The 15307-nt window shown below is 33.1% G+C and overlaps 1 protein-coding gene across 5 annotated transcripts in view; it reads right to left on the bottom strand.

Moving 5' to 3' along the window:
• EPHA5 (EPH receptor A5) overlaps positions 1–15307 on the bottom strand; it is a 320729-nt gene that overhangs the window by 87053 nt on the left and 218369 nt on the right. For all 5 annotated transcript variants that reach the window (XM_057728863.1, XM_057728861.1, XM_057728862.1 and 2 more), the window contains exon 6: positions 4066–4190. In XM_057728863.1, the coding sequence (XP_057584846.1) occupies positions 4066–4190 (125 nt within the window). The remainder of the gene's footprint in view (positions 1–4065; positions 4191–15307) is intronic.

Below are 15307 nucleotides of genomic sequence, written 5' to 3' on the forward strand. Positions count from 1 at the left end.
TAATTTTCAATAAAAAATGATGAAATATATGTTCACTACTATTTGCATTTTGTTTAAAGGGAATTTGAGTTTGTGAAAAAAATCTAGACAAAGCTAAAGTTAAGATTCTGGTATATTCGATATAATTAGGATTTTTTCATGAAGTATTAACATTTACATATAAAGTAAGACTTTTTCTTTATGTAAAAGAAATAGGAATATCAGGGTTAGAATTTCAGCCATGTTATTAATTAAGTATGTGTGGAAATGTGGGTATGCAACTCAACCTAAGTTTTTTTCTTCTTTAAAATAGGATGAAATTATTCATTGAGAGCTTCATGAGAACACAGAGACAGAGATGATACACACAGCACCCAGCACAATGTTCTGAGCATCAGAGCTTCTAGGTAAATTTGATTTGACCCTATAGCATGATGGCACATTTTTCTACCAAAAGAAAAAAAATAATTTAAAGCTTACATGATTGTAACTCCTAACTATTGAAAAAGTAGAAATTGATAATTTTGTCAAAAATAAAAAAAAAAAAATGCAAGGAAACTGGAATGCTGTTCCTTGAAATAATGTATAATCTAACAGCAGTTGACTATACAAAGTTGTACAACATTCTGTCTGATTTATCTATTAACATTATGTATGTCTCAGTGATTGCTTAACGTGGGTCTAATGGTACGTTGTCTCTCCGAGTTAGTTGAATACTATATTATTGAAGAGACTTAACAAATATATCTAAGCATTCAAAACCCATAAATACACATTTTGAATCCTCTAAGTATCTTCTAAAATTTGCTTCTGATCCACTCCTTCAAATCATCCTCATAATTTCCTCCATATCACCAACCTATATACACATCTTGAACACCCACAACCAAATGTTGCCAAGTCCTTGGTCAGGGTAGTGACTTTTGCTGCCTTCATGCCCAGCTGAGCAAATGAGCTACATTCCCCAGCTGCTTAGCAAACACTGTTCACAGGCAGCAAGGGGAGGGCCTCAGCAGAAGGAGCCAGCTGGCAAACACCCTGCCAAAAGGCAGCTTCCCTTTGCCTCTGTCTTTAATTAAGAGATGGCAATGGGCCCATTACCATGCAGGAGCAGAGAGGCCCAATGACCTCTATTAGAGCAGGGCAATCACAGGCAGAAGTGCCAGCTGGCAAATGTGTGAGCCCTGGAAAGCTCTGCCACCTGTGTCTGGCCAAGAGCCATCCAATAAAATGGTGGTATCATTCTGAAGGTTCAAAATGAGCTCTGGAAATCTATCAGGACCCCAACCTCAATATATGGTATAAAAGCTCATTATCCTTTTTTTTATTTTCCCCTTATGAAAGTGTTCAAAAAAAAAGAACCTTTCTGTGTATTTATTGGTATGCTCAATAATTTTGCTTGGCAAAAGTCTGGGAATCTTCTCTGTAAACAGGAAAACATTGACCAAAAGAAGTTAATAACTTCCCTGAAATAACTTATAAGAGTTTTGCTGCTTTTAAAGCATGTAGATAGGCAACTTGTTATTCATTTATTGAGAATATGAATAGAAATTTCCCCCCATGTTATTTTTTCTTACTTTCAGTTATGCAGATAATAGAATGTATTAACACAACATTAAACATAAAATATTAAACATAAAACCTAATCTTACTGAAATAAATATAATATAAAAATGAACTCTAAAGAAAATATTTCCACAACTTGGATAACATTAATTAGAATGAATATTAATAGAAAAGGATTCTGCCTCACCACTTGCTGAGTAACTCTTTAACAAAAGCAGCAGCTTAAAGGGAAAAAAAAGATAAATCTTTGCTCCTAATGAATATTATGTACATGAGACTCATGCACATACTGGGAAGTAAGAGTAAAAACAATTGAAGGTTACTCATAAGGGGAAAAAATCAGGACGAGTTCCTTAAAGAAAAAAAATAAACATAAAAAACAAACTCTTTGGTCCAGTTAGTTGCTTCAGGTAAAGAAAAACTCTGCAGAAAAATAACTACTTGATAAACTTTTAGTCTTCCTGCTGCTGAACTTTATTTCATCTAAGATATGTATATTCAAATATATAGTTTTTGGTGTATAGTTATTTTAAAATGCCATTATGCACCTAAACTTCTTTTAAAATCAATTTTAATTACCATAAAAATCTGGAAACTTAAAATGTTTACAAAAGAATTCATAAATACATATATTTGCCTAGCTTTGCATTAGTATGCAGTAATAAAGTTCACAAAAACTTGAAAAGGGAACGTAAACCTCAATTTAACAAATTATTTTTGGATATAACATGTGTTTAAATTGTAGACTTCTAGCATTGGCAATTCAGTTTGGATCACTACTTCCAGAGAAACAGGAATCAGTGAGGGATATTAATATCACAACATTTTATTTGATTTACCCTATTTTTTTTCTTCAGTAAAGACTGTAAACCTTATCCCAACATAGCTTTGTCCCAGAGGAATTTTCTTAGACCATTTTTGGTGAATAATGTATTTGATAATATATTTTTTCTGAAATATCTTATAAGTATCTTCATTTATGTTCCCTAATAATCCACTAGGTATGTGTAATGCCACCAGCAAGTCATTCCTAGAAAGACAACTATTTCAAACATAATAATTGGGTTTTTATTTATTTATTTATAGAATCAATATATGAATATTGTACAGACGTCCAAAACCTAGAAAGGATATGTAGATAACCTCACTCTCCCCCACTAAACTCTACTGTTTTGTCCTCTGTTGTATCTTTACACGGGTAATTGTTGAATCAATGATGAAAGAAGAAATTAAAAAATGCTATGAATTACTTCAATGTATTTCAATGTTTTATCTATAATCTTTTATCTATGCATATACATGGAATGTTAAATTTTTAAGTAACTTTCATAAATAGGATATCAGTATTTCTCATGATACTTTTGCATTAGTATAACGGGAACCATTCATCCCCCCTCTTGTTTTCAATGTCCTAGCCTGGACAATTTCTTAGGTATTGCAAAGTAAGTTTGAACTTCCACCCTCTTCATTCTTCCCTAAAAGAGAAGGAGTGATGTCTCTGGGAGTTTGGGAGAAGCAATTGGTAAGTGTGGCTGAGCCCTTCCTTCCCTTCTCTTTTGGGATCTGCTTCTCTGCATTATGTCAGCAATCTTTTCTACGCCTACTTCCATAGGACACATATTTCTGGGCCAGGGTCTCCTATCCACCTCTTAGAGACTGATTTGGACACTCCTATCTTTATATGGTTCTATCAGAACTCAAGTTGTTCTAAGTAGCGTATATACAGATCTAGTCTGTACAAAAATCACCATAAAATGGGGTGGGGGTTGTTGCTTCCAACATGGAAGCAACATGATGGCTACATGTCTAAGCCAAATACTCCAGTCCAGCTTTAGAAAGTATAAGGTCATCTTTAGTTTCCACCTGTTTATTCCTTGATCAATAGCTTGCTTGGCTGTGGATTCACAAAGGAGTTGGAAGGATGATTATTGTCTTTAGATTTCAACAACTATTGTGGCAAAACATGTGAGAGTGAAACTAGGAGCCAACTCAGGGAAGAAAAAACTACAGGAAATGTGAAGCATACACTTCCAATTTTATGCCTTCAAATTTTTAAAATAAATTTTATGCTACAGTGTTAGATTTTGTTATAGATTTTTTAAAATTATAAGGTACATATACACCTTACCTGCCCATACTTCCTTAATAGTACAGGCATTATGCAGGGTTACTGGCCATAAGAATGTGTTTTTCCCTGCAGTACACTGCAGTTGCTACTGAAGGTTAACAACTTTAGTGTTTGGGACACTTTGAAAATGTCCTATGACTTCATCTTTTAATGCTGTGAATCCTATTTAACCTAATGTTAGACTATACGGCAGTATTCCGGCAGCGCAAACTATTTGGCAGCAGCAGAAGATGAATAAAGTGCTCCCTGTACACTTCTAGCCTCCATAATCAAAACTGCAAATCAATTGTCATTGACTTACACGTAAAATTGCAACATGCTTTTCTATAAATTGGATAATTGCAGTTGCTAAAATTAAAAAAAAAAAAAGGACATTATTCTGTTAGTCCCACCTTTTCAAAATATTTGATTTCATACTCCAGGATGATTCCATTGGGGCGATCTGGCTCTTGCCAAGACAAGGAGATGCTGTTTTTTGCAATTTTCCCCTTTTTCACATTGGTGACTGGAGAGGGAGCTGCAAAATAAAGAGCAGCATGATTAACAGAGCCTTGAAATTACACCTGTCTATAATGTATATTGGGCATACTTGAAATGTATAATAAAAATCCCAAACAATTAAATTTTACCTAGAAACGATTATACTTTATATACAAGTTTTTACAGATTTTGAAGTGTTTTAAAATATAAATCAACCAATATCCTGAGAATTTTTATAATAAATTTTCTATAATAAAATTGTAGAATCTTAACTATATTTTCTCTATAAAAGTTTAGATACATAAACTATCTTACTTTTTATAAAGATGATCTTACATATAGTCTATGTTTCTAAAATTTGTAGACTCTGTATAATATATCCTATTAGACTAATAATACATAATTCTGTATATTACCACATTTTCACAGCACTGACTCATGATTTCTTATTTTTGAAATTATATGGGTCCTATAATCACTGAAAATTCATACATTAAATATTGTGGAGGTTTTTCTTTAAAAATATGCTATTAAATATGTGTAATATATTGAAAACAATAGCAAATAAAAGAGACATTTTCCTTCATTTCCATTTCCCCCAAATATTTCATTAGAAATCATAATCGCTTACGGTATTCATTGCTATTTGCCAGTGTCTATTAAATGACTATTTTTCCAATGCAAATAGAAAAGAGATATGCTATTTTAGATATTTGTGAATATTCTGAATTCATACACATATGAATATTTGATTCAACATACATTTTTATCAGTCTGCTGAGACTTGTATAGACTCTGAGTTTGACACCATAAAGAGGTGTCGACTAACACTTTTCTTGATGTAGATGACCTCTATTTTTGTAGCTTTCAGCTTTTATGGAAGACAAAGGAGGAAAACCACCATGGACTAATGAACGGTATATATATATAAAATATATATATATATAGAGAAATAATATATAATATGTGTATATATATATATATAAAATGTATAGATATAATAAGATGGAAAAGATGTCAGTCATAGTGCATAGTGACTAGTACATAACCACAGGCTTAGCCTTGTGTGAACAGTATTAGACATCTGGTGAGATTAAAATTTATACACGTTATATATATATATATATATATACACATACATATGTATAGTATTTCTAACTATTTTAATTTCTAGCAGTGTTCAGACAAAGAAATACACTGGAATTTGTCATGTTTAATTAATTTTTTCACTCTTCAGGAAATGTAATCAAAACAGAGGCCCCACTTTGAGCAACAGACAGCAAGAACAAAGTTTAGAACTATTTGGTGGGCCCCATACTAGTATGAAAAGGGGGTGGTGAAGAGGCTCATCATTTAACAAACAGAAGTGAGATCATGTCACTCCTCTGTGCCTGTCTCACTGCAGTGAAACCTAAATGTGGAAATGCATACAAGAATCAATACCTTCTGGCTCTCTGCATCTTCTCTGACCTCATCATGTCCTGCTACTGTCCTTCAGCAGCTCTTGCCAGGCTGGCTGTCCTCAGGCACTTTTGACACACTACTGCCTAAGGATCTTTGTATTTGCATCCTATTTTTCAGAGGTGCTTCTCACCCTGACTTCCCCAGGGCTCTCTCCCTCCTCCGGGTTTCTCACTGAGACCTTTCCTGTCTGCTCTCTCCCGCAGCCCCCCTCACTTCACCATGTCCTCTGTTTCTTCAATGTTTTATTTTTCTCCCTAGTTCTTGCATTTTGACCATCTGATATTCTGATCTCAATTCTATATTTGCTCTTCTCAGTCCTTTCAAGTGGAGTGCAATTTTTATGAGGGCAGAGGTATTGTTTATTTCATTCACTGCTGAATCCCTAGATCTAACACAGTGCCTGGGCAGAGGAAGGTTCAATAAATATGTTTGGAATAAATGACCGGTGGTAAAAAATCAAATGTAAAGAAAACCTTTGTTTTTTAATTATGTATTATGTCAACAAACTCATCTATGAAACAAGGGTGAAGTGTCTTTCAATAAAATTAAAATAGAGACAGATATACTCTGTAAGAGCAAAATTTGTTACCTGTGTTTTCTAGTATTTCATGTAGCCATAATGGGGTGATAATGACTTTGGTACCATAATATGTACTTTTATTCTTTTAATCATAGAGCTTTGTGGTATTCAGTTTCAGAGGATGCGTAATTTCAGCTTTATCTTCTTTTCTTAAACATGTCCAGCTCCACAAATTTCTGGACTACTACAGAACACATAGTGTGCATACAAAGCCAAAATTGTCTAAAAGTAGTTTTGAAATTGCAGTTTATTTACTTCCATGGAAACTTTACTTTACAGGTGGTTTTCATAGTCACATTTTGGCAAAAGTTTAAAAGTCCCTATTGATTCCCTCATGAACGAAAAGTCATGTCATATTCAGTACTGTGGACAAAGCATACAGAAGACATAGAAATAAGAACGAGGAAGCTATAGCTTCCCTACTTCATCACAGTGTTTGCAGCAAAACAGCAAATTTTCTGACACAGAAACAGAAGCAGAGAATTAGGGAAGACAGAAGATTATTTTTTTAATGTACTTTGTTCAGTAGTGAATATCCTTATGAACTATCTTAAATCATAAACTACACTCACTTTCCTATTACTACTATATATTTTTTGCATTATACTTTTTAATAAAGATCCAGACAAAGGCAGTCTTTGAAGTTCTTCATTCATTTTACTACATTGCAAATATTCTCATTTTGATTGATGTATTTCTTATACATAGCTATAAGTTTTCACTTAAAAAGTTGATGGTGTTGCCAATTTTCTATTCATAATTGCATTTAACATGTATGCTCCATGAAGGCAGGGATTAATTTGGTTTAGTTCACTGCTATATTCCCAGCACCAGAAAATTACTTGGCATATAGATATTTCATTAATTTTTATTGAATGGATACATGCATGAATGAATGAATGGGAAATACATGCATCATCATATATCATTCAAGACTGAGTTTGTCTCATCTTACATGCATATACTGGGATCTTATTATTTGGGAATTCATGCTTTATTTTGAAACAATCAATTCTTTAATAAAATAATCAACCATTTCAACATGAAGCTATCAAATAAGTATCAACATAGGCATAACCAGCCTAAAGTGGAATTCTTTGTTATTTACTTACATCCTTTAAAGTTAAGCATAAATTGTATGGCTTTTGAAAGCTGTTTAATAAACACCATTGTTTTCCAAATGTGGTTTTCTCAGAGGCTAAATAATACCCTTTAAATCATGGTTCAGAATGGAGGGAGAAGAGGAGACCACTTCTCAGCTCAGCGTAGTTCAAGAATAATTTGCTCTGTGATGAGACCATCTCTGCATCATCTGGGTAAAGCTGATCAAGGTGGGGACTTGATGATGTGCAAATTGTAAATGCCAGCACTCTTCCCCTACTGCAAAGTATTTTACAGATAATATGTACATTAAAATAACTGTAACCAGATTTGTCAGCATCAGGACAAGTTTAAGTTATCTCATTCATCTCCCTCACTAATACCTTTTGCTCAATCTTTATCCACTCAACCATTTATTAAGTAAGCCTGGAACAAAATGAGAATGATGACACAGAGCACTGCTGCCTGTAAAACTGTGCTGGATGATGTTAAATCATAAAACTATTACCATCCTAGGGTCAGAAGAACAAAAATACTAGGGAAATCAAGTTGTGAATAGAACAAAATAATTTACGTAGCTTCTAAGTTCCCTCTTATGGCTATGTGGAAACATTGCAAATTGTTTCTGTACTGTAGCTCCTATATTGGGGGTGAACTTTGAATACCAGTATAATCAAGCAAGATATTTATCCTTTAGACTAGTAACATTTCCCATTATGGGCTAATTTGTCTAACTGAATTAAAAAAAAACGAGTGGTTTTTATTTATAGAAAGATTATTAAGGTAGTACAGAGAGATTCCATGTATTCTACACCTAATATCTCCTATTAGAAACATCTTTAAAAGAGTGAATATATGTATATATATAACAGATTTACTTTGTTGTACTGCAGAAACTAACACAACATTGTAAATCAATGATACTCCAATAAAAACTTTTTAAAAAGAAACATAACAGTACATCTATCACAATTAATGAACCAATACTGATACATTCTTGTTAAAGTTCATTTTTATTCAGATTTCCTTATTTTTACTTATTACCCTTTTTCTACCTCAGGAACCCACTCAGCATACCACATTACATTTAGTCATCATGTCTCCTTAGGCTCCTCTTGGCTGTAAGTTTCTCAAACTTTGCTTGATTTGATGACTTTAACAGTTTTGAGTCATACATGTCAGCTATTTTGTAAACCACCTCTCAGTTGGGATTAATTTGATATTTTTCTCATGATTAGACTTGAGATATAAGTTTTTTGAAGGAAGGCTACAGAAGTAAAGTGCCATTTTCATGACATCATACCAAGGGTACAGACATAACTCGTCACTGTTATAACTTTGATCTCCTGACTGAGGTAGCATTGATCAGATTTCTCCACTGTGAAAGTGACTATGTGTCGCCCACATTTCAGGAAGGAAGAGCTACAGTCTACCTCCTTGAGGTAGAGCCCAAATTATTGTCTATTCAATCTATTTATCTATTTGTTTGTTTGTTTAATCATTTATTTACATTCATGTGGCCTATGGACACATGGATTTTTTTATACTTTAGCTTATAATCTCATACTTTATTTTTTACTCAAATTGTTAAAGCTTTGGCCATTGATTATTCTTTGAGTTAGCTCCTATGTCTCTTTGACACACCTCCATCCTGGTTTTCTCTGCCTGTGTTTTTGTTTGTTTTCTATATCACTTTCTTCCCCCTCAACACTGCAAGACCAGATGCTCCAGGCCCATCTTGTTTACTTACTGTCCTCAATCCCATAATAAGTCACTTCTCCTAGGAACACTGGTTTCTTTTCTTGGAGAATTGTTCTGGACACCAAGGTCTGGATAAGTGTGCTCCTTGCAACTGGGGTGCTGCTTCCTGGCCCTCTCAGCTGACAAAGCCAGGAAATAAATGTGTGTATGTTAACCTGTGTATATCTATAAACATTTTAAAATATAACTATAGTTATATGTGTATATATATGTATATTAAGCTAAACATGAGTATAATCTGATGTCATCAACTCTAATCAGTTATCATACAGATTATTCTAGCCTCTTCACCCTGACTTATCTGTAAACTCCTACTTCAACAGTGGTTCCCACCATCCGCCAACCATTTATTTAATTGTTTAATTTCAGTATAAATGTCTTGTGGTTAAAGAACTGCCAATCTGTATCTGTCTGACTTATTGATAACTACGTAATGTAGAAATCTCTAACATCTCAATGGCGTGAGCAATGATATACAAAAATCTGCTGTTATATAAAACAGCATGTTATCCTAACTTTTCAAGTGTAGAACCTAGTTTAGGGCACAGTGTCCTCAGATGGGAAAAGATGCCATGGCACAGACAGCTTTGAAGTCGAGCAGTATTGGCTTCAAATCCTTTGGCAACCAGCCATCTCCTAGCTATGTGACCCTGTTTAAGTTTCTTAGCCACTATGAATGTAAATTCTATCTTTAAAATAGGAACAATGATACAAACTTTTTATAAGATTGCAATCTGATTCTGTATTACAATATCAAGTATAAGGTGGGTACCAGTTAAGTATTGTTTGCTGTAATAGTTGTAAAATATTAGATAACTGTTTAAGAAGACTCCAATAATAGATTCTAACTCCTTAATCCTTTCAGCCTTTCATCAATCAAAATTATATGTAGAACTTGGCACTGTTCTACATGTTGAGTGGGTGAGATCAAAAGGCAAAGTACCTATAAAGATAAAAATATTTTATTTTTAACAGCCAGTGAATTTCAAAATTCTACATACATAAATAGTTATAGGTAAACTTCCTTCATCATCACAGCTTTTTAAAGACCTAAAAGTGTTTAATTTTTAATTGCTAATTAAATGACTAATAATTTGCCTAACATAGACTTATGTCAGCTTTATTATTCAAAAGAAAGTTATGATGAAAACATGAAACTTAATTGTGTTAAATGGAATAAAAAAATACCATTCATTAGTCCCTGTATCCAACGCTATTTATGTAGACAGAAATAAACTATAGATACACTCAAGTATTGGTTATTTATATTTAAAAAAACAAATGATACATCTCTATGCATCAATATTTGACCTATCCACATAAAATCTGAATCTTAAAGTATTGAGAATGATAAGTTAATATTGAAAACTTTTCAGTCTGTAATAGTCCACGAATGTGTTAAAATTCCTTCAGATGTCATATCTTTTACTGTCTTCCAAAAGTCCCTCCACATGAATAATGTATTAGTTTATTTATATACAAGCTTTAAAAATATCTTGTATTTAATTCCATAGGCCAAAATCTGGACAAGTCGATTGTCAATATCTGCCAGCTGGAAGCTACCACTCATCTCTGCCATGCACAGTTCATCTTATTTAGGTGTTTCTTGTAATCCAGATGGATCTTGGCCACTGTTTTTAAAAAATACAAATTATTAGGCTTCATTCCAGGAAATTCTGGCTCAGGAGGTCTGACTGGGGCTAAGGATTTTGCGTTTTTTAAAGTCCTGGATCATCTTCACCATCATTATTCTGAATCCTTTTTCCAGAAGAGTGCCTATCTCCTCTTCATTTAGTTGTTTTTCTGGTCTTTTATCTTGTCCCTTCCTCTGGTACAAAGTCTTTTGCCTTTTCATTTTCTCTGTCTTTCTGTGGCTGTGATTTTCAGTTCCACAAGATGACTGCTGATACTGCTTGATTCTGCTGTCTGCCCTCTTGTGGAGGAAGCTGTCTAGGAGGCTCGTGGGTGCTTCCCTCCAACACCAGCAGGTAGGTCTGGTTCAGTCTCCTATGGGGTCACTGCTCCTTCCCCCTGGGTCCTGGTAAGCACACTGTTTTGTGTGCCCTCCAAGAGTGGAGTCTCCGTTTCCCCCAGTCCGGTGGAGGTCCTGCAATCAAATCCCGCTGGCTTTCAAAGTCTGATTCTCTGGGGATTCCTCCTCCTGTTGCTGGACCATCAGCTTAGGAAGACTGATGTGGGGCTCAGAACCCTCAGGACTTCTGAGGTATAACTGTTCTCCAGCTTGTGAGTCAGCCACCCAACATTTATGGGATTTGATTTTAACGCGATTGCGCCCCTCCTACCATCTCATTGAGGCTTCTCCTTTGTCTCTGGATGTGGGGTGGGTTTTTTGGTGAGTTCCAGTGTCTTTCTGTCGATGGTTGCTCAGCTGTTAGTTGTAATTCCGGTGCTCTTGCAAGAAGGAGTGAGCACACGTCCTCCTATTCCGCCATCTTGATTCAAGTCCAGCAATTTTGTGTTTTTTAATACTCTCTAGCTGAATCATTTTTTCAGTAATTTTGGGAAGTACTGAAGGTAATCATACTGGAATCAGTTCTTTGAACAAAATTATATAAACCTGGAAACCAGAGGCTAGAAACTGGATAGGTGTTATTTTGTGAACTGTTGCCTTCTTAAACCTTTGGCTCACTCTAACTGCCTTGTTATTTTGATGTCTGATACCGTATTCTCCTTTCTTCATTTGGGGGTTGTTTCTTCTTATATTTTCCTGACCCATTTGTACTTTTGTTGTAAACTGACTTGTTTATTCATTCAAACATAACCTGTTTTAGTCCAACCAGACTATAATCTCTACAAAGTTAGAAAACTCTTGTGCTTTTTTCACTATTGTATGCTTAATTTTTAGAAGAGTTTCTGGATGATACTAGGTTCATACAAATTTTGATAAATAAAGAGGTGAATAAACAATTATCTGCATTCTATTGCAATAGATTTGTTTTCATTTTCTAGAGTTTAACATAAATGAAATCATACAGTAAGTATTCTTTTTGGTTGAATTAATAAGGGACATGAGTAAACTTGGGAGAAATAGATATGATCACTGCCTTATTTGTAGTGATGTTTCACAGGTATGTAGATATACTAAAACATCAAATTGTTTTAGCTTTCTGTGCAGCTTACTGTATATCAATCATACACCAATAAAGACACTAAAGTCTATGTGCATGTGTGTGTTTGAAATGAAAAATATATGTGCCCAATGCCCCCCCAGACTATTTATCAAAATGCGAATTAGAAAAGTGTAATAAAACAATTTTGACAGTTTTAATTTTGCAAAAAATTTGAATCTATTTTTATAGGCTAGTTATAATTCAAATTTAGTGACAAATAAAAATTCTACATGGATAATTCTTTGTTGCTTAGGCAGACTGAAATAAATATTATAAAAATTAATGACTACAATCTCTCATTATAGACTTGATATTTTTGTCATTGTATTGTACCATACTCTGATGATATAATATAAATGAAAGTTGTAAATGAATAGCAACCTATAAAAGACTCTTAACTTAAAATAAATTTTAAGGAAAATAAATGGAAATGTTTAAATCAATTCATGAGAAATGACATGAAGGTAAAATAAAATAGAAAGAAGTATGACCAAAATTATGTAGCCTCGGTGTCTGATGTGAACTGACACTATATCATCGTCTATCCTTATACTATGAACAAGCATTTTGAATACTGTTTACTGGAATTTTCCCTGTAAGTACACTTTCACTTATTTTCTTTCTAAAAGAAAGCACCTTCCAGCCTCACTATTGGCAAAACTTCCACATTTTTTAAAAGGGTAGAATCATCTAAATATTTTACATTATCTGATTTTACATTATCATAGCACTTTTGTTTCTTTATATAATTTCAGACCATCTTTGGAAAAATTTCTCCCCAAAGTAAAAAGCAAAACATGACCTATAAAATGTATTTTAGTTATATGGTAGTGTGCTTAGTGAGGGCAGGGACAATTCCTTAATTGTATGGTTTCCTTCCTAGTCCAAGGTGGGGCTAAAGTGGACTGAACTGACATGGCAGCCATTACCAAAGGAATGGTTAAGAATGTCTATATATAAAAGATATTGTCTTCTATACAGACATATAAAAGACTGTCTATTGGGCTCAATTCATCCTGGAAGATTTTTTAAAGTCTGTGTTTTTTTTTTTTTTAAATGAAGTTATTTAAAAATTTGATCCTGATCTTGCATTGGCACCACCTGTTGGACAGTAATTTCCCCATGGTTGGTCAGTTTGTGCCATTTCTGTTTTCATTAATAGGTGGGGAAACCATAAACATATTTAGAGCTCCTGCCAAATCTCAGTTTTAGCTAATGTTACTATTATTGTCATTATTAAAAATATGATCTATGGAGAGTAATTTGCCAGCAATTGCCTTATATATTAAGCCAAAGTTTGGACAGAATTTTACCTGTGTGTACATGTACATGTGTGTATGTGTGTGGGTTTATGTAGTTAAATGAAATGCAGATGTAGATACATCCTTATTTCATTATATTTTATTTATGTATATATAAAATGTATATATATATATATACACATGTCTATATCTGTATCTGTATCTATAACACTCTACACATACATATACATATATACATAAATAGAGAGAGAGTAATGTGCATCTTTTGTATAGCTGGTTTAATGAAACTATACATAATGATTACTCTGCTGTATTTGCTTTCAAGTACATATCTATCATTTGAACCTAAGAAAACAAGCAACTAGATTTCCTAGAGTAAATGAGAAATGCAGTTGCTGAATTAAAGAATAAACATATCTGAAATTGTCAAAATGGAAAAGTGTGGCAGATATTTTAAAATAAATACATGTTCATCGAGTATTATGTTATATGGTATATTTTATGTCTCATACATAACATATAAATTACATATATACGTATACACTTATTCTATACATAATATATATTTATAACTATGTGGTCATTTGATACCACCAGACCAAGAGAAATAACTATGTGCATCCTCACCACACCTGGCATCCATGGTCTCTTGTAAAGAAAAAAAGGCATTTTTGAGGTTTCCTTCTCAAATAAAAATTCAATCTGCTCATTCAGACAAAACCTACAATCACTCCATCTTAAAAGCATGCAACTGGATCTTTTGAGATATGATCTCAGTGAGGTTTCAAAAAGACCATTCCAAAAAACCTGGCTTTAAATGTCAGTAGTTCTAGAGAGATGACATCCTTTTTAATAAAAAGAACCTATGAACTGAAATGTCCCATTAGGTATAGTTTGTTGCTTTTTTTTTTTTCAGAGTTGAAAATCATAAGATACTGAAAATGAAATGTTTTCAGTAGGAAATAAAAGCAACTTAATTGCAAAGAAGTAATTTCGATGTGATCAGAGTTAATAGTATTAACCATATGTTTCAAATACCGTTTTGAAGCCATATGCACAATGATGCTAATTAGAAAAGAAAATGGCAATAATAAAAACAGAGAACTATATCACTGGCATTTATAGTCAATGTTTTTCTGAAACAATCATGAAAATTACAAAACAAATATTAAATGTAGTAATGTGTAAAATGACACATACCTCTTTATAAATTAATCCCACACTAAATAAACTATCTTAGAATTTGTTTTACATTTATTACTTTTTATTACCCTATAATAGAATTTTTAGTACACGAAGTGGCCTTACTATCAATGACTATTTAATCTTAACCACAATACCCATTTTATGAGAAACAGAATTTAAATAATTTTTACAGTATCCTTTTGAAATAAAGTGGGGTTATATGTAGCAAGTAACATGGCACAGTTGGAAAACTTTAATCAGCACAGTATTCTTCATAAACATTATCTTCAAGGGAATATAGTCCTATATATAATTTTCAATATCATTTATCAATATTAAACCTTAATGATAGGATATGGCAAGTAGTCTTATAGGTGGATAAATAGTAATTAGGTCAATAAACACACTCTCATAACTCATGTTTTTTCATAAGAGAAAAATTAATATCTTCTAAATCCACATTATGTAAAGTCGTGTTAACCACAGAATAAGTCACAAACAATAACAAAACCATTAACTGGTAACTTCAATTATTAATTCACTTTAAGACTTTCATAATATAAACTAATCTGATCTAGCATTTTAAAAAGCAAAATAAACACATCAGAAATATAAATAACCTATTTTTTCCTTTATCACTTCCTATTGGTCTCAATCTTATATAGCTATA

Source organism: Hippopotamus amphibius, chromosome 3, assembly GCF_030028045.1.
Source record: "Hippopotamus amphibius kiboko isolate mHipAmp2 chromosome 3, mHipAmp2.hap2, whole genome shotgun sequence".
NCBI lineage: Eukaryota > Metazoa > Chordata > Mammalia > Artiodactyla > Hippopotamidae > Hippopotamus > Hippopotamus amphibius.